We start from the raw sequence: 21,019 nt of genomic DNA, 5'->3' as shown, positions 1-21,019 counted from the left end.
CAGAATTTGCATGGTAAATATTATATTTATTCACAACAATAACAACAACATTTTTTTGAAAGTAGGTGACTTTGTACTTCAAAACAGTTTAACAGTATGTATTCTTGTGTGAAATAATATACGTATACAACATTATATAGGGGTCCAAAATATACTTAAATATTCTTTCTAAGGTTAAAACTTAAATGGAGAAAAAATAAGATAAATTAAAGCAATATTTGTGGAGACAGAATGTTGTAGTATAGATATAAAATGAGTTACAAATAGTTCATTACCCATCAATTAGAGCTAATTTTTAGCATTAAAGCGGGTATATACGATTTTGTCAAATATTTATGAATTTATATAAACTGTGTAAAAAACATATAATATATATATTTCAATATAAATTAAAATAAAAGTTAAGAAGAACATGTGTCGAAAAATGCGAAATAAGCCAGATATTTAATTCTGAAATTGAAAACGGCTGTACAGCCGAATTCGCCAGCATGTATACCATACATGTACGATGTGCATCTAAACTTAGTTTAACGGTTTATTTGAATTCCTGCAACGATATCTATTCATACGACACACGAACACTATCTCCGATCCTACTGCAAAGACGAATGCTTCGGTTATTGTAGGAAAATATGTACGTCACTATCGGCTCGGGGCGCTAATTTGTCTTTGCTGCATTTTATGAAATTCGGCTTTAATGTATAATTTTTCTTGCCTATTTTGTGTTATTGTAACATATTTTATCAATATATTACAATTTAACACATATAAAAAATCGTATATACCCGCTTTAAAGGCAATGTGATCTTAAGAAAAATATGTAAGTTAGTTGCACATATCAATGACGGTTTTATTATAAATAAATACGTATATTCTTTTACATGATGTAAGAGACAATAATGCGCTATTTACTAGGGTACATTCGAAGTAAAAAGAGTTCCAGATCTTGTTGCATAATATATGTATTTCAGTAGATTGTTTATTACGTTAGTGGATTTCGACGACATAAGTGAACGGAACTTGTTTATTGATGGCCAGTGACAGTAATATGGTTTCAAATATTGTTTTCTGATTGTGGTATAAGCTGGACATACAAGTAAGAAGTGGTATTCACGTTCGATTACTTTCATATTACAATATGTGCACAATCTATTTTCTTTTGGGATATTTTCATGTCGTCCTTTCTCAATCGCAAGATTGTGTGCGGATATTCTAAACTGAGTTAGGGCGATTCTAAATTTTGTTACGTTTATGCGATTTAGATATGCCGTAAAATTCAAAATCTTCCTTATAGGTGCTATAGGAGGCTAGTCGATTCGAATTATGTATGTTTGAGTACCACGACTGTTTAAAGATATATATTCGATTTGATATAATTTTTAGGTCGTAATCATTTGGTAAAAGTTCATTTTGATTCCACCAGATATTTGCTAATCCGATATTTTCTAATAGAGATTTTATTTCAAAGGCCCAGTTTTTATTTCCGTATGTGATATTTTCATCAGCGTCCTCTTTTAACATATGATACATGTTTCTTGTTTATAATTTGTTATTCGGATTTTTTTTATCCAGTATTTCAATACTTTTAGTTTTTGTTTTATAAGCATAGGGTACCTTCCTAATAATCCAAATAGACCATCTGAATTTGTTGATTTTTTAACTGTAAGAATTTTCCTGAGAAATTTTCGGTGTACTAGTTCTATATCGTTACTTTCTTTTAAACCCCATATTTCCGCTGAATATATTAATTTTGTACCTACTAGACTATCAAATAAGTTGCATTTTTCTTGAGTGCTTAGTCCTAATTGATTAAAAACGATAAATAGGTTATGGAGCGCTTAATGTGAGTGTTTTGCAATAGTTTTCTGTGTTCTATTCCAATTACCGTTTTTGAACAGCTGTACACCGAGATATTTGAATGAAAAGACAGTTTCTAGTGTAACATTGTTAAATACAAAATCATAATTCGTATGCCTCCCATTTTTGAAAATCATGATCTTAGTTTTCTAAGTATTGACGGATAGGCGTCATTGTTGGCAGTAATTTTCGAGGTCTTTAAGCAAGAACGAGAGCGCTTGCGGAGTATGTGCGAATAAAACGGCATCGTCGGCAAAAAGTAACAGGAATAGCTTTTGATTTTCTAACGTGAATATTCCGTCTATGTTTTCATTAATGTTAGTGAGAATATCGTTTACGAAGAAGAGAAACAGTAAAGTTGAGCTTTGATCACCTTGTTTTGCACCGATGTTTGACTAAAAAAACGGCGAGTACGTAGAATTATATCGCACGCATGCTTTCACGGTACTGTACATACTTCTGACCGCGTGAACGAATTTGGAGCTGACATTTTCATTAATAAGTTTCTGAAAAATAAATGTTCTCTCCAATTTATCAAAACATTTCTCAAAGTCTACGAAGGCGCAATATAATTTCTTTGTTTGACTGAGTATTTTTATAATTATAGAATGCAGAACGAAGATACAATCTACTGTTGATTTACCCTTTTGGAAACCAATTGGTTTTTTATAATAGTTTCATGTTTTTCGGACCACTCTGTCAAACGATTTAAAAGTACAGTTGAATATATTTTTGGAAGGATATTAATTAAATGATTCCTCTGTAATTCTTTTCATCTTCAATGTTTCCGCCAATTATGCCCTCTCCCCATGACTCCGGGTATTCCCCATTGTTGAGTAGTCTATTAAATAATTTAAGAATGAACGGCGCTAGTTCGCTGATTGCACATTTGTAAACCTCTGCACATAGCTTATCAATACCACCATTTCTGTTGTTGTTTTGTGAACGTATTGCTTTAATGATTTCTTCTAAGCTAAATTCTCTATCCAATTCGATATTTTGGGTATTTAGGGTGTGTTCGGGTAGGGTATTTTCGGGGGGTTCTTCAGTTGAGTAAAGGTTCTTAAAGTGCTCGTACAGGCTAGACGTACTTAAATTATTCGCTTTGTTTTGTACTTTTTTATACTGTTCATTTACTTTTTTCAAAAACTCTTTAGGATTCGATTTACTAAATTTCGAAATATGTTGCTTTTCGTGGGTCTTAAATTTACATTTTGCTCTGCGCTTTGTACGTGTGTAGTTAGTTTTTGAGTTAAAGAATGCCTGTCTTTTACCTGCATTGGTTTTATCCTTCAGAGATATGTTTCGGATTTTTTTAAATTTCGATCTTGCTTAACGGCATTCTTGGTTGAACCAGGGTTTTTTGTTCTCATAAGACGAATGTCTTTTATCAGAAAGGGTGTACTTTTTCCCAAATACTTGGGCAGCACCTGTTTCCAGAATATCCATAAAATGTGAGGATATTATATTAATATCACTCCCACTATCGATTAGATCCGCTAACGAATTAATGTTTGCTTGGTTTTCAATCAAGTAAGATTTGAATTGTTCGGCTTTTAAGACATCCCATGGGATTTTATAGTCATCGTCGTTTGGTTGTGTACATGTATAAAGTGACGTATACAGTAACCCCATATAAATAAATTACACTAAGATACATTAGTGTGTCAAAACTTGATAATTATTTGTTGGAATGTAGATACAAGTTATAGTTTCTTGTAGCTCACACATATTTACTAATAAAATACCAACAATCATGAACTTTTGTCGTCATATAAAAGATCTTTGCAGTTTAAGAATATGGTGGGGTTTTAAAATTCAGAAAAGTTGCATGTAAAATATTGGTTTAGTACATATACTGTCCAAACATTGACCGTTAACTTAATAGTTTTAATTTTATGTTTCTAAAAATAGTTTTGATGACATACATTATTTCTTAAAAGATAAAAAAGACTATATATGCTAAATAATGTTTGTACAAAAAAATAACTGAGTCATTTGAACACAGCTATCAGATAATCTAGTGTGCAAACATAGCAATACATGAGCAATCATATCTGCTTTCACAATATGACATCATTTGTTTAACAGAAACATGGACCAATTCAAATCTAATATTAAAGTTTCTGAATTTAGTGATCCAATACATTAATATAGACGTTATCAAAATAGGTGTGCGAAGCGTGCAAGTGGTGGCATTGTTGTGTATATTGCAAAAATAATAATAGATTGTTTACTATGGATTGAACTTGATAAACACTATTTTAATACTGAATATGGCATGTATGTTGCTGTAGTATATGTAGCACCCAAAAATTCACCTGTTCACTCTTGACTTGATGGGGATATGTTTAAGATAATTGAATCTGATATTAATCATTTCAGCGAGCTGGGTGCAGTGTATGTAACTGGAGATACACATTCAAGAGTTGGACGAAAGTAAGATTATATTGCGTAGCAAGTGGGCCGGTGCAAAACTTTTATCACGCGAAAATGGAAGCAGTCAGTTCAAGGAGGTTACACACTAGGACAAGGAAGGGAAGTTAAATATTATAGCGTTTAACGTGAATGGACTTTCCAGAAAAATAAATGATGTTGACTTTCAAGAATACGTTAAAAAATATGATCTAATATTACTTTCTGAAACGTTGCTAAACAAAAAGCAACCGATTAACACTGACATTCATGGATATATTAGCTACCATGTTTACGGTAATAAACGTGCTGGTACAAACAAAGGTCGCTTTAGCGGTGGACTTTCAATGTATTATAAAAATGAGTTATCAGATAATATATCCATTGTAGAAACTAATCAATATGGAATAGTGTGGCTAAAATTCAAACAAGATTTTTTTTCTGTAGAGTCGGATATGTATCTGTGTCATACTTACATCCCGCCTGTCAATTCGAAAGCTTTAATTGACCAAGATTTCGACTGGGGCCTCGGATACATCGTCACTATATATATGGGCGGGAAATGAAATGAAACAAAACACTATAGGGGTATAACCTTAAACAATATCCTAGCAAAAATATACTCACAATTGCTACTCAACCGTTTAACAAACTGGACAAACAAGCACCAAAAAATGCCAGTTTGGTTATCAAAAGGGCAAAAGCACAACAGATTGTATATTTATACTAAACGCAATTATATAAAAAATAATAAACTCAGGTCAAAAATTATACACCATTTTTTTCGACTATCAACAGTGCTATGATAAAATCAATCACACAAAACTTTGGCAAAAATTGATATCGGAAAATGTGAGTTCAAAAATGATAAACGCTCTAAATGCGATGTATAGGATCGTAAAATCAGTAATTAAATTCAATCATAACTTGTCCGACCCATTCTCGATACACCAAGGAGTGAAACAAGGTGATTCCAGTTCATCACTGCTCTTCGTGATGTTCGTTAATGACATGTTGGAGAACATAAATACAGATTTAGATGGTTTATTCACTATAGACGAGTTGAAATTATTTCTTATTGTGTATGCTGATGACCAAATTTTATTCGCAACGTCACCAAACTCACTACAACACATGTTAACAGACATAGAAGCATACTGTAATGCATCGAAATTAAAAATAAATACCGCTAAAACAAAAGTGCTAATCTTCGAAAAAGGAACACATTACACAAACATCGATATCTTTCTGTATGGTGAAAAACTAGAAGTCGTTACTTCCCTTAAATATCTGGGGGTGTACTTATTTAAAAACGGTTACTTTAACAGAACGCAAAAATGCATAGCAGACCATGCGTCAAAATCAATGCACCGACTTTTCTCAGTGCTCAACATGTATGAATTCAGCACAAAAAGCAAACTCAAAGTCTTTGATATCTTAGTAGCATCAATTTTGAATTACTCGTCTGAAATATGGGGTACTACACAGGCGAAAGATATTGAAGCCGTACACACGAAATTTTTTAGGAAATTACTGTGTGTGAATAAATCAACCAACCTTAGCGCGTTGTATGGAGAATTAGGAAGAATACCCTTTAATGAATTACGAAAAATGAACATCATTAAATACTGGCTCAAACTACTATCATCAAATGAGAGTAGCTTGATCAAAATCACATACAATATGTTAAAACACGATACGGACAATGGACATACATACAACAATCAAAACTTGGCATGCCATGTAAAATCCATTCTCGACAGCATCGGCATGTCCGAATTATGGATAAACCAAAACATAACCGAATCTCAATTTATACTATGCAAACAACGAATATTAGACAAGTATGCTTAAAAATGGCACGCCGATATTAACAGCTCTACCCGTCTCTCTGCGTACTGTTTATTCAAACATAGTATATCATTAGAAAGTTATTTAGACAAAATTAATGAACCAAAATATAAAAATGCCCTAAGCTAATTTGTTTCCACTCAATTTGTTGTTTCATATTGATTTTTTTAATGGCTAAGCTATTAATTATTTATGATATTATATCAACTTTCAGAAATTTTATTTTTTTATAAATAATAATAACCATCATTCTCTTATTGAAATAAGTTGACTTTTAATTATTTCTATAACTTGTTGCTGGAAACTAACATAATTTTCAGTGAATGAATGCTGTACTTCTTAACATTACATTGTTGTCAATGTTGAATATATTTTTTTCAAACGAATTTATTATATATTTTTTTGCACAAACACCATTTGTTCAATTTAACACTTAATCCACATCTGCCATGACTTGTATTACTTGTATATATAAACTGTATATGTGTAGGCTAAGAGCTTGTATAAGCTGTATCACAGGCAGCAGTATATATAATACCTTTACGAGGGTTATTTTTTCAAACTATGAATTTATTTTTGTCAATATTCGTTGTTGAAAAGTCAAACCATACACAATAGGTGTACATTTAACAATCTGGAACCCCTGGGGTAAGCTCGGGGGGGGGGGAGGGTAGGGTCCCGGGGTGGGGGGGGGGGGGCAAATTTATGATACTGCTGCCTGTGAGCTTTATTGCTGAAATAAATGTTCTTGTTGTTGTTGTTGTTGTTGTTGTATGACCGTATAACATTGAAAGTTGAAACAGATCGGGACAAAAAAACTATGCATTTGCAATGTTTAAACAATGTTCTGTTAAATGTACTATTACGTTTCGTAGTAATATAAAGCCAGCCAGATTAGAAATCAAAGTACTGACAGTACTGGTGTGACGTTGCTTTTGAAGAGGATTTATATAATAGCATCTATTTAAGTTTATCTACATCACCACAAGTGTGTATGTGTGTACGAAAATTTTGGGTAGGAAAAAAAGGGTACGAAAATTTTTGGTACAAATGTTATTCAAAAAAAAATTAAGTACGTTAAAAGATTTGGTTACGAAAAAAAATTGGGTAGGAAAAAATTGGGTTCGAAAAAAAATTGGTCACGAGCAAAAATTTGGGTACGAAAAAAAATTGGTACGAACAAAATTGGGTACGAAAAATTTAGGGTACGAAAAAAAAAGGGGGAACGGGGAAGTAGTACCCGTGGGGGACTTGATCCTTTCAGCGAACCTGGGAGGCGGGTTACATTCTCGATCAAATATAACAAGAAATATCTTTAAAAAGGTATTCGACGTGTATTTTCTGAACCACTTATCTTAAAAAACTGTCTATCACAGTAAAACGTTTGTGGATTATAACATTACGTTTCAGCATATACATTCAAAACTTGACATGCTCTTTAATTACACCATGCTCTTTAATTTCACATGTATATCATACCAAACTTTATATTTCGTTGTTTCCTTTCCTAAGTTAATGATGATATGTGTACGGACGTGATTTCACTATCCCATGTGCATGAACATATACTTTTTCTCTTTTGATTATTGTTCTTTTTCTCTAATTCAATAAGCTTAGGCATGTTTGTTCGTTAAGTACGGCAATAATTTCATGATGATTCCCGATCGAAAGTGGGTATGAGCACATAGTCGTAAGAGCACTTGAATACGTGAGTTCGCCCATGAACACATGGTAAGGTTAACTAAATCTCCGCGATATGACCTAATATGTGTTTAAAACAGCAAACAATATCCAACAAACGAATGAATTGTCAAACATAGTATGTGCACTGATGTGGCTCTGTAATTTATGTTTGAAAAGTTTATAAAATATGCAAAAAGAAAAAGCACTCAGAAGAGCGAGTATCACAGATAGCAAATGGCTATTATGCTGTTTATATACCATAGTCGCTACAACGTTTACAAATGGCAGGTTCGAAATAATTCATTTTCTTTACACTCATGATCGCGTTGAAAGTTAATTATACACGTTTTAATTCGCAATTTATTTACTGAATCACGACAAATGTCAAATACTATACAGAAAATGCATAGTTGTTTCATTGATTTATAAACATATAATGGATTGAATATAACTGATTTAAAATTAACGTTTTCAAACTATTATTAAATCTTTTCCCGTGTTTCCCAGAGTTTATTTTTAGGTCCTACCGGCCTCTTCACGAAGTCTTTATGGTCCGACCTGCCCCTGTGGGGAAAAAGATTAATTTTGAGCCAAAGTAGGTCAAATTTACCCCGGCTTCCCGGGTATTCGCCAAAGCTATAATTTAGATCCAAATATACCAGTGCAAGGTGGCTAATGAGACCTTAATGTGCACTGGTAGTTGACAATTCAAAGACAAATTCTTGCCTGTACGCAGCTCCACCAAAGGAGTGCAAGCAAGCAGCTCTGCCTTTATGGCGTCTCTCGCTGTCACCGGCCGTCGTCTTCATCTCCGACACAGTTTCCCCAGTGCGTTGAGCGTACTGAGTACCGCCGTCCCGGGGTCCCTCAATAAGGCCACCCCCTCGATGTTCCAGGCATGCTTCAATACCTCCCCAGGAAAGAAGCCTGTTCTGGTCCGCCCCGTCTTTCTTCCACACTGGTGATCTTGCTGTCCCACTATCCCCGTCCCTCTACAGACGGGACCTCTGACAGGTCCGGGTTAGCGAGCTCTCGACGATAAACAGCGGGTGACAAGTCCGCTGCATCTTGGAGAAGACAGCAATCCCAGCAGTGTGGAAGACGTCCGGCTCGAGGGTGACGGACTCAGCTGGATAAGCAGAGCCACCCGCAGAAGTACCCCTCAGGTGAGAAAATCCTCTGCGGGCGACTCTCGCCTCGGTCGCGACGCGCACGCTCCAGCTGTTGACCGAGAAATCTTTTCCCAGAATATACTGTCCTATTTATAGCTGAGCTTCCTGTACCTTTATCAATGATAATCAGCGAGGTATGCCGATTAGAAAAGCAAAAAAACGATACATGGGCTTATTTGCTATGCAAAAATATTCTTGACAAAATGTTATTTTAATGATGTAGCGTATATTAAATCAGAATCTTGAAATGAATGTTTTTATATTTTAAGTCGCAAGATTGTAATCCCAAAATATAGTGCTAAATAGCATACATATATAATACCTACTGGCTACCAAAATATAAACTATAGTTGATTTGATTAATTTGAAGAACAAACCGATTGATTTCGTTCCAAACAATTATATATTGTTTTATTTTGTGTATTTCATGTGTCAAAAATTATACTACTAGCTCGCTTAAAGATAGACACACTGGCGAATCACCAATTTCGACCATCTGTGTATATATATTGTTGTAATATGTATGTACTCATGGGCTAAAAGCCTAAAGTATGTTAAGATAAACTCTAAACTCTATCAAAAATGTATCGTATCTTTTGCGTAACCGAACATTGTGTTGATGTATCGTATGAACATAATTATCTGAACAAAATAGTAGAGAATATCCTAGGAAAGTGCCTGTCATTGTTTCATGGATGACCTGTGCCTGTACAAACAGTATATGCAAATGTATAAACTATGATAAAGTTGATGTTCGTGTGTCATGTTTTCTCAGCGTTTATTCCAGATCCCTTTTCATTAACGTTTAAGTTGTTCGTTACGTTAATACAGTAATACAGATTGAGCTATGTTTGGCTTTCAATAAATAAAGACCTTTAATTGTTTTTTTAACTTATAATGTTTAAACTTCCGTTTTTATAAGGTATTCACAAGGCAGTTAATACAAACTTGGGGAAAAACATCTATCAGTTATACAAATCAAATAAAAACACATTCAAAGTACATTCGTTTTTGAAGGACAAACACAGTAAATCGAAACGACTGACACGAATTGAAAGTACATTCGTTTGTGAAGGACAAACTCCTTATATCGAAACGATTTACACGAATTCAAAGCGTGAGTTAATATTGCTCTTAAAACTTTATATTTCCGGGATTCGATCATTTGTTTTGTGGTAATAACGGTATAAAAAAATAGTGTGTTTGCGTTTTATTGCTTGGTTGTATCACATTAATGTGAACGTGAATTAGCTTGTCGCTTATAAATATAGACTTACCATAAACGTTATATACACTGTATATATCATCGCGAAAAGGACAACATACATACGTGGTTATAAAACATGATTTTGATTATTTGAATGTTATTTTTTACAAATGTACGGAATCCGGATAAAGCCATCTATAATATCGCCCTTCTTTCATCAAGGGCGACACACGACATACGAAGCGATACCCGATATTTTGCGCGACATACGATATTTTGCGCGATACACGAAGCGACGCGCGAGAAAGTACCACGAAATATCGCCCTTGTGGAAGTAGCCCAAAAGGTGATATATCGTGGTAAATATCGCGTGTCGCTTCGTGTATCGCGCAAAATACCATGTGTCGCTTCGTGTATCGCGCAAAATATCGTGTGTCGCTCTGAGTATTGCGCAAAATATCATGTCTCGCGTTCAAAGGGCGACACACGAAACACGAAGCGACACACGATATTTTGCGAGGCACACAAAGCGATACACGATATTTTATTATTCAAATATCGCCCATATTATCCGAATCTCTTGTATCGCGGTCTAATTTCAGACCGCGACACACGACACACGAAGCGATACCTCGATATTTGGCGCGATACACGAAGCGACACGCGATATTGGTACTGTTCAAATATAGCTTGTAATAATATCGCCTGTCGACTCTCGAGTTTTCAAAAAATCAGGGAAGACAAAAAGCACAGGTGATTAGCGTGTGGCTATGATATTAATTAGTGAAAACATCATTTTGAATGATAAATAATCATATTTATATAACGAACAATCAACTTTTCTGAAAAAAAATCCACTATCAAATATATATAATATATAATATATATATATATATATTCACACTATGACCAGTTACGGGGTCTCTTGATTTAGACATAGGTCATGGGGTTCCCACTTTAAACACGTGTATCTCCATACCCTTTTTATCCGATATTAACACGAATTAAGGTATATATATATATATATATATATATATATATATATATATATATATAACAAGGTATTCAACTCGCAATTACTCGAAAACAGGATGCATCGCATGAACAGCCTTTCTGGAAATGTATATATCTTGTTATTTTTCTACACATGCTGGTTCAAATTTTAAGAAATAAAACGATACACAATTCGCGTGACCTACTTTAGAGCGATCAGACAGGATTCATGAATGAAATCTCCAGGTGTAAAGACACACAGTTGAAATGTATGTAAACAAAGGTTTCAAACGGCACTGGACAGTTAGTTTTGATGCATAATGCAACGGCAAGCACGGTAAGAATGTTTTTTCATACGTTTTATTGAATTATGGTATCGAGGTCCGTGACCTTTGCAGGGAAAATGCCCTTTACTCCGTGAAGATTTCAGTCTGAAATTATGTCTAATCGATGTCATGTGGGTCACGCGAGTTGTGTATCGTTTTATTTCTTAAAAGTTGACTCAGTGATTAATCGGTTATTATTAACCCTATTAATCGATTAACTGACCGTAATAATCGGTTAACTGTTAAATAAACAATCCATTTTTCGTTATTAAGTCGTACACAAAATTTAAAAAGATGAGGTCACATGTGTGTGGCAAATCTGAAACACGGGTGTGTGCAGTTCGACGATAGAAGCGCATTTCGCAGGATATTGCGCGATCTCGTACGCAACAATCCTAGAAGTTTGGAGCGTACTGTGTTCCGTTCCGGTACAATAAGCCTCGTTCCGGGAAAAGGGTTTTTAATACATGTGCGTAATGTGCCGTTCTAGATAAACCTGTGCAGTTCACTCCAAATATCTAAGATTATACAATAGCGAACATCTTCGGTGCCTTTAGCGATTTGATTTACTAGAGCGGCGCGTATTCAGGTACCCGATCTTTACTCGACCATTAAGTATTTAAGTAGAGCGGCGCGGTACTTCTCGTTCAGTGACTTAGCGTTCTCGGGGATTGCATCATTTAAAGCAACGATTATTTTATATTTGACCGGTTCAGTTAACTATGCAGTCACGTTCGTTATTCATGGGTAGTATATAAACAAGGGGTGAATTAAGTCATAGCAAACACTTTATATTGGATTTTTCGCTAGGTAAGCGAACTATTTGGCTAGCACGCTTTGTAAGCACACACTGTTACATGCATATGGTATACAAGTATAGTTTTAACCCATTTATGCCTAGCGTCAAGAAAAGGGCCTTCGCAAACAGCGTAGACCCAGATGAGACTCATCAGGGTCTGCGCTGTTTGCTTACAGGAATTTCTGTAAGAAATATATAAATAACTATACTAGACATCCCGAATTTTGGAAATAAATTGATCCAATTTAGAAGGATGGGAGAGTCCACTAGGCATAAATGGATTAATATAATTGTACACTAAACCAATGAACTTCACACAATATTAACATGCTTTTGATTAATTATTTAAACAAAAAACTATAATGATATCACGATTGTCATGTTTAATGAATTCCATCAGAACGAACTACAAAACAACTGCGCGTACATCTAATTTGTAATGTCCCTTTTATCTGTTATGTCGCATTAGGCCTTTACCTTTGATTCATAGTTTAATTGATTTTGTCTCGGAAGTGATCCCAGTTTCGTAAGTGGCACCCGAAGATTTTTATATAAGCTAACTTGGTTAACTGATCGAAAAATAAAATCGTACAACAGCACGATGCATTCAAACATGATATATTATGTCGAAATGAGAGAGTGGCATGCGTAATTGGAATAACTTGCCCCTCTCTCGAAATGGTTGTTGTCACATGTTTTATTCCTGCGTGGTTCGATCGGTCGATGGATGGGTAATGTACACATTTTTTATTACATATGGTACTAAAAATAGTAACAACTACTTGATAGTATCATACAATGCCTGGCCACATGCCCTGATAAGCGACGGGCCGAAAGAGCCGTATCGCGGGCCGAGTACCCATATCCTTGGCAAACAAACTAAATACCAAATTTATGCATGTGGTCGACAATGAAATTTTAAGTCACACAACAACGCGGTTATTTTGTATCTCTTTAATAAATGGCGCCGTTTCGTAGCGTCGTCTTAAGGAAATTACGTCATTCTTTGTTTGATATGCCGATTTAATATATCATTAACATAACATCGTAAGTACAGTTGAGAATCTTTTCAAAATAATAAGTTTAACACGTATTATTTTACTGATTTAAAGCAGCGTTGTAGTTAAAAAAAATTGTTATTGATTTTCACATGTTATTAATCGTTTATAGACTGGGAAATCAGGGCCGGGAGGTCATATTGGTCCGGCATCCCAACACAGGCTGGGCTAAAACTGTGCCGATATTGCTGTGTCGGGCCGATACGACCTCTCGGCCCTGCTTAACGGTATATAATGAATAAGAACAACTATTGATTAATTATATCTATTAGTGTGCGTATTGTAGCAGATGCGTAAAATTTGGAAATTAAGCGTAATGTTTTCATACGCGTACATTCAAATTGAAAAGGGGAAAAACTGTTCATATGAGTCGTGTTATGAGAAAACTGGGCTTATTGCATGTGCGTAAAGTGTCGTCCCAGATTTGCCTGTGCAGTCCGCACAGGCTAATCAGGGACGACACTTTCCGTCTAAATTGGATTTTTGATAAGAAGAGACTTCATTTTAAAGAAAAAAGTCGTAAAACCTGCATGTGTGCGGACTGCACAGGCTAATCTGGGACGACACTTTACGCACGTGCATTATGTCCAGTTTTCTCAGACCACGACTTATATGAATTTGAAAAAAATACATTTGACACTTCAAAGGTTCGTAACATTAATATCGTAAGTTTATTACGCATTAGTTTGCCTTTACGTAAACGACATACTTTTTATTAAGTGTATTAAACATTGTATGGACATGTATACATGTATAAGCATCTTAATATTTGATTTTATTTAAATAATTTAAAGAACGATCATTGCATGTCATCATTTTTGTTTCAGCTTACAGTTCCATCCACCATGCCAACCCTGGTGACCGCCAAGTGGCTCAATGAGCAGATCGGCTCCAGCAGCGAGGCGACCCGAGCGTTACGTATCCTGGACACCTCATTTATGAAGGACAAATCAGTGGATACATACACCACTGCCTACCTTAAGTACGTAGATAAGTATATTTAATTCATTTTAGAAAAGCAGGAGGTTATTAAATATATAAATATCGCTTTTGGAAAACGATGCTTTACGCACGAGCGTAAAGTTTCGTCCCATACAAACCTGTGGTCCCATACAAACATGTGCGACCTACTTTCCTTCTATAGTAGATTTTCGTTTAGAACATACTTTATATAAACGAAAAATGCAATATAAGCAGAAAGTGTCGTCCCTGATTAGCCTGTTTTGGACTGCACAGGCTTACATGTGACGACAATTTACGCACATGCATAAAACCGCGTTGACACAGAGCGAGTCTGATTTATACCGTGGGTACAATTAATACGTGAGGATGAATGAATGTTCAACCCCCATTTCCTTACTTCACATTTGAGTGTCCTACAACTAACCCAACCCCCGCGCAGAGATTTTCTTGGAACAAGCTTAGCTAATCAAATTATAATGCAAACTCAACATCTTTTTGAATGAAAAAAATAACTGATTTTTTGGTAATAGTTAGATTTTTCATTCAAAAAGAGGATTTTACTATTAAATATCAAAGCCACACGTTATCCAACTGTACGCTGAGTGCGCTAAAGAAACGCTGAAGAGAAACGACGTCAAAGAAAGAGCATCGTGATTGTATTTCAATTTAAAGCACACAATCACAAAGAAAAACACAGGATGAATATATGTTGATGTGAAAGAAGATTTAATTTATGGTTAATTGGGCCGTAAGTCTGATAAGATGACATCTATACATAGCAAACATGTACATACGCGATGTGCAGGCCATTAATGCATTGTTATTCTGCATCGAGGCCTAAAGAAGAAGCACTGAAAACACCTGAGACTGACCCATTTCTGAATTGGGACTTACTCCCGTTGGTTTGTTCCAAAACAATCGAATGAGCCCCAAAATTAAGGACATGTGTATTATATAGGTTGGAAGGCAATAGATCTATACGATATAGGTCTCCACTTTTGTCTTTTTACAGGGATCACATCCCGCAAGCCGTCTACTTCGGCCTTCACAACTGCGTTGAGAGCACTCCTCACATTCCCCGCAATCTGCCCGACCCCGCCTGCTTCACTGGCTACGTACAGAAGCTAGGCATCTGGCCCGACACCCACGTGGTTGCCTATGACAGGTTCGGACCCTCCTCGGCCTACAGGACATAGTGGCTCTTCAGAGTGAGTTCTTTTATATTTGCAACTTATCAATAACGTACATAAACTCGCATTGCATATTCAGGTCGTTATAAACGTGCTGGCCACCTGAGACTGACCCATTTCTGAATTGGGACTTACTCCCGTTGGTTTGTTCCAAAACAATCGAATGAGCCCCAAAATTAAGGACATGTGTATTATATAGGTTGGAAGGCAATAGATCTATACGATATAGGTCTCCACTTTTGTCTTTTTACAGGGATCACATCCCGCAAGCCGTCTACTTCGGCCTTCACAACTGCGTTGAGAGCACTCCTCACATTCCCCGCAATCTGCCCGACCCCGCCTGCTTCACTGGCTACGTACAGAAGCTAGGCATCTGGCCCGACACCCACGTGGTTGCCTATGACAGGTTCGGACCCTCCTCGGCCTACAGGACATGGTGGCTCTTCAGAGTGAGTTCTTTTATATTTGCAACTTATCAATAACGTACATAAACTCGCATTGCATATTCAGGTCGTTATAAACGTGCTGGCCAGAATAATAGATTATGTCGTGTTTTGAACAAGTATGTAAAAGCCCACATGTGGTTACCGTGTGGCTATGCTATTAATAAGTAAAAAGATCATTCTATTAAAGACGTCCGACACAGCTCTGTCGTGTGTTATTGTAAAATACTCTTCTGCGCCGAGAAAGAGTTCAAATGCGGCATTTATGAGGTTTATACTTTCTAACAAAACTGGCTTGCAAAACGTGGTATTTACCTTAAGCGAACAACTCAAAAGGCTTAATGCATGTGCATAAAGTGTTTTCCCAGAGGAGCCTGTGCATTCCGCACAGGTTAATCAGAGTTGACACTTTTCGTTTTAGTGACTCTATAATATATTGAAGCAATATTTTGTTTACGCACAAACAGTTATTCGGCCACAAGAACATCTCAGTGCTGGACGGTGGCTACCGGAAGTGGGTAGCAGACGGCTACGAGACCACCAAGGAGGAGCCGGAAGTCGAGGTGAGAGACACATCCTATCGGCTGTCGCTTCATAAGTCATTTAAACGAATTACTTTCAATCTTCTCATTTTTCAATCTTGATCATAATTTATGTGAGACTCAGGTGAACTGAAAGTGATATAATATACTAACAACCCAGAACACCGTAATGTACTTAGTTACTTACAACTGCACACTACAGAACCGTGCGATAAGTATTGGTCGTGAGCATGTTCGTTGGAAATATTTAATACTTGAGCCTCGATCTGGGAAAACCGGGCTTAATGCATGAGCGTAAAGTGTCGTCTTAAATAAGCACGTGCAGTCCGCACAGGCTAACCATGGACGAAACTTTCCGCTTTTATTTAACTTTTCGTTTCAAGGAAGTCTCCTCTAAACGAAAATCAAGTCAGATGTTCAGATGTTTTGCTGTGGACATGTTTCAATAGATATCACAGATTTAAGCCCTCAAAAAACATGTTACCAGATGTCTTCATTCACACCCAACATGGACCGCAGTCTGGTGCGAACCTACGACGATATGGTTTCGAATCTCAAGACATGCACAGAACAGGTCGTCGATGCTAGAGGTCCCAATGAAAGCTCCGTTGTCGATGGTAGGTCCCTTAGTAGGCATGTTTTGCTGAATTAAACATGGTAACTGTTATCCTTATTTCCACAACTAATCAATTGATTTGAAGTGTATCCTATATGAGTTCCGCCCAAATCTAGAAAATTATGTAGCAAGCATATTCAATCGCGAGGTGATTGGATACATAAGTTATGTTTTGCATACATGTTTCGTATATTATTGTGTAAGTGACATTACTATAATATGAACATTTCTACGAGAGAACTTCAACGCCGGATTGGTACACACCCTCTTGTTTTTCAGCTACCTGTGACGGCGGGAAGATCCCTGGCGCCAAGCACGTGAGCTTCGAAGAGTTATTTAACGAGGACGGAACGATGAAAACGGTGGAACAGCTGAAATCAAGTGAGTGTGCTTATTGATTTGAATGAACCGGATAACCAATATATATGTTTAATACTATGATCGAGTTTTAATAATACTGAAAAATTAGCTATCGACCTTTTCTAAAGCCGATATGGATGAACATGGCCTTAAATATTTGCATTTAGAGTTGTTGTGAATAGGTGCTTTCGCGTTTATCAAGGGCGTTTTTATCGTAATCATTTTATGAACGATATTTAATAAGTGTTCAGGTAGGTTGCTTTAAATGGTTTGAACTAAATGGGAACAAAATCACGAACAAAAGTGTTAACTAATAAGCATTTTATGAATATGTTACCATTTTTTGAAAAACAACCATGAATTTAAATTAACTTAGGTTAAAGTTTTTTTTCGTGCAGTTGGGTCATTATGCATTTTGAAACCACGTTAAAATCAGCGAAATTGACTTGCAGTGTTTGACAAAGCGCTTGTGGACTTAAAGCGTCCGATGGTGGCCTCGTGCTTCACGGGCATGACGGCGTGCGGGGTGGCGGCGGCCGCTCATATCCTCGGCAGGGATATACCCGTCTACTACGTACGTACGGACTATAGGCGACACATTGAGAGAAATCCATGATGGGCCTCGCTCTGAGAAAACGGGGGTTAATACATGTGCGTACAGTGTCGTCCCAGATTAGCAAGTGTAGTCCGCCCAGGCTAACCAGGGACGACTCTGTCCGCCTAAACTGTATTTTCGCTTAGAAGATACATGCACTTCCTTTTAAAGAAAAAATCCCCGGAAAGTTTCCTCCCTGACTAGCCCGTGCAAACTGCACTGGCTTATCTGGGATGACACTTTACGCACATCCATTAAGCATCTTTTTTCAAATTTCACGTTATTCGCGTGTCTGACGGGGTTGCGTGCGATGCCTACGAGTTAACACGCACGCGCAGTCATTAGAACAAGAGATAGCGGATAAAGATATTAATCTAATACTAAAACAATCAAACAAGGCCACTAAAGTTCGTTCTAAGGAATCCGAATATTTTTTTATAAAAAACAACACCAGCGCTAAGTAAATCTGTTTTTATTTTTATGAATCAAAATACGTTTCCTACCCACAAGGTGAAAGCGAGTGGTAAAATCCTCTTTAAGTAAACGCGACTGCCACGAGTCTGCACAGGATCCGTTCATTTTATATTATTTAATTATAAGAAGTCTTAAATTAAAATAAATTACATCCCATTTTGTTGAAAATGTCTTCAGGGCTCGTGGACGGAGTGGCGGCAGCGTGCGAAGGAGGAGCACAAGTGGCGCGGAGAGATTCGCTCATGAAGGAACAGTAATGTGCTTAATGCGTGCGCGAAGTGTCGTGTCATATTAGCCTGTGCGGACAAGACAATTTCCGTTTTATGGATTTTTTTTACCGTTTAAAGAAGGTCTCTGCTAAATTAAAATCAAGTGAAGGCTGAAAGTGTCGTCACTGATTAGCCTGTGCGGACTGCAAGTGCTTACTTTGGATGACTCTTCACGCACATGCATCGAGCCCGTTTTTATTTCCAGAACGAAGCTCCATTAATGCAATTTAACTGTTTATTTACGCAGCACCCTGTGTGTGTCTATAGAAACAGAAGTATCAATATTAAAGACTGTAACAGGTGCATTTTTGTTATATGCATTTATTCGAAATGTTATTATTTTTTGAGAAACGTACACTACAATCGATTGTACATTATTATTGCAAGCACAAAATTATGGGACGTTCATGCACTTTTACGCGAGTGTGTTCACAACTCTCGTGTACTGACATTTAGCGTGCTCGTGCAACATAGTATGCGTTATTACAGCGTGACCTTCCATATCATGCGAGTGTAACTAGGAAACGAAATCGAGCGGACATCAATAGTCGTTAAAACAAAATCCTTTTATATTTTTTAACAAAAAACTAGCTCCTCACTTAGGCCCCAGTTCCAAATAAATTATGTGTGGTTGTACATTTCCCAATTTTAGTCAAAATGACGCATTTTTCCTTATCCGTACGGCCTTATTTCCAAAATGTAGAAATGGGTATCACATTCTCAACAGTGTACATATTTTACAGAAAGCAGCTATCGTTGAATCTTGTGATATCCTTCTTATCATCTTATGTGCGAAAAATACACCTGATTTATCTTTCATTTATCTTGTATAGAGAATATAGAGAATACTATGTTAGTGTGATTGTGTACTTAAATTTATTCCACGAGTGAAGAAAGGTTTACATGGCGAGGCTTGCCACTTTCTCCTCAAGAGAAACACTTTCTCGGACTTATGTTTTTACCAGGTGGGCAAAGGGGCATGGCGCATTACTTTCAAAAAGGGCATTTTAGCGCGCAGTTTAGGCAAAAAAAGACAAAAACGTTCCGTGAATACCTGAATGAGGGAGAAACATGTAATCGCATCAGAGGCAGTTGTGGAAAAACAGAAATATAAAGAAGCACATTTAATGGTATATAGTAATTGATGTATTTAATCTTGTCAGATGTTTAATATTGCGAGTAAACTGATCGCTAAGAATATGCAAGCACTCGTTTCCATGAAATATCGTGATACACCCACTGAGTAGATAACAAATAAGTATGTTGTTGCTATCTAAAAAAAATTTATGCATCGTTGAGTATCACAGACATTTCATTAATTCCTTCTGAATGTATAATCTCCATCGTTAATTCGATTGTTTACGACGTTATTTGCCATGTTTACCGAGTAACAATTTAATTATGTATGTTCGCCATGTTGTCAAAATGTCAAATGATGAACGCGACAGGTGTGCATAGCAGCGTAAAATCGTCTAATACGTCCGCCTAATACGCGATTCGCATTTTGTTTAAGTAGTATACGTCTCAGTAATTAATTCAATAATTAATTATCTTAAAGACGATATCGATGGCGCTAAATGGCTTTGAAAGGGGCATGGCGATTCGCCACGCTAAAACGGCCTAGAAAAAACACTTAATTTATCCTACAATATATGTTTTTACATAATTTATGCCTGCTGCAATCAAAATAGTAGTATTTAATTGATAAAATAAAAGCAAAAACACAAAATTAACTGAATCTGACATTGCGTAGTAATATTAATTGTGATCTTTCCCCTTTTACGGAACTTGAAATAGTTCTTAAGAATTCCACGCAAAGTAGAGTAACGAGACAAAATATCGCTATACGCCTCGATTAAAATTTAATCAGCGTTCCAAATGTTACACACTAGTAAAACACAGACGGTTTTGTTATAATTACAATTCTTGTTTCACAACTGTAAAATACCAAAAACACGAATGGCTGCCATTTTGAAATTTACGGTTAGTGTTATATGCAGACGCGCATAACAGTTTGAATTCAGAAAAATTACACCTACGTGAAGCATAATTCAGCATTTATCCCCGCCGATATTGTTAATTTTAGTCTATAAACAACTCTTCTTTTTACACGCTTTTTACTTACTGACATAAAAAAGTAAAACATCTACCGGTTATTGTTCTACTCACCGAAGTTGTGTAAAAAACCATGCTTATTTTCGTAAAG

The 21,019-nt window shown here is 36.3% G+C and overlaps 1 protein-coding gene across 3 annotated transcripts; it reads left to right on the top strand.

The window, feature by feature from the left end:
• The first annotated feature begins 13,286 nt into the window (after window positions 1–13,286).
• Window positions 13,287–19,116, top strand: LOC127875006 (thiosulfate sulfurtransferase-like). 3 transcript variants are annotated; one of them, XM_052419733.1, is made up of 9 exons: window positions 13,328–13,350; window positions 13,474–13,588; window positions 14,189–14,343; window positions 15,768–15,963; window positions 16,425–16,520; window positions 16,987–17,116; window positions 17,395–17,496; window positions 17,928–18,049; window positions 18,722–19,116. In XM_052419733.1, the coding sequence occupies exons 3-9, from the start codon at window positions 14,207–14,209 to the stop codon at window positions 18,788–18,790; spliced, it is 852 nt and encodes a 283-aa protein (XP_052275693.1). In that variant the 5' UTR covers window positions 13,328–13,350; window positions 13,474–13,588; window positions 14,189–14,206; the 3' UTR covers window positions 18,791–19,116. The 3 variants fall into 3 exon arrangements, with proteins under 3 accessions (XP_052275694.1, XP_052275695.1, XP_052275693.1); XM_052419734.1 differs by lacking the exon at window positions 13,474–13,588 and having other exon boundaries at window positions 13,287–13,350; XM_052419735.1 differs by lacking the exon at window positions 17,928–18,049 and having other exon boundaries at window positions 13,321–13,350.
• Window positions 19,117–21,019: the final 1,903 nt, after the last annotated feature.

This window comes from Dreissena polymorpha, chromosome 3, assembly GCF_020536995.1.
Source record: "Dreissena polymorpha isolate Duluth1 chromosome 3, UMN_Dpol_1.0, whole genome shotgun sequence".
NCBI classification, from domain to species: domain Eukaryota; kingdom Metazoa; phylum Mollusca; class Bivalvia; order Myida; family Dreissenidae; genus Dreissena; species Dreissena polymorpha.
The sequence above is the reverse complement of the archived record's forward strand: the minus strand, read 5'-3'. Positions and strand labels throughout refer to the sequence as shown.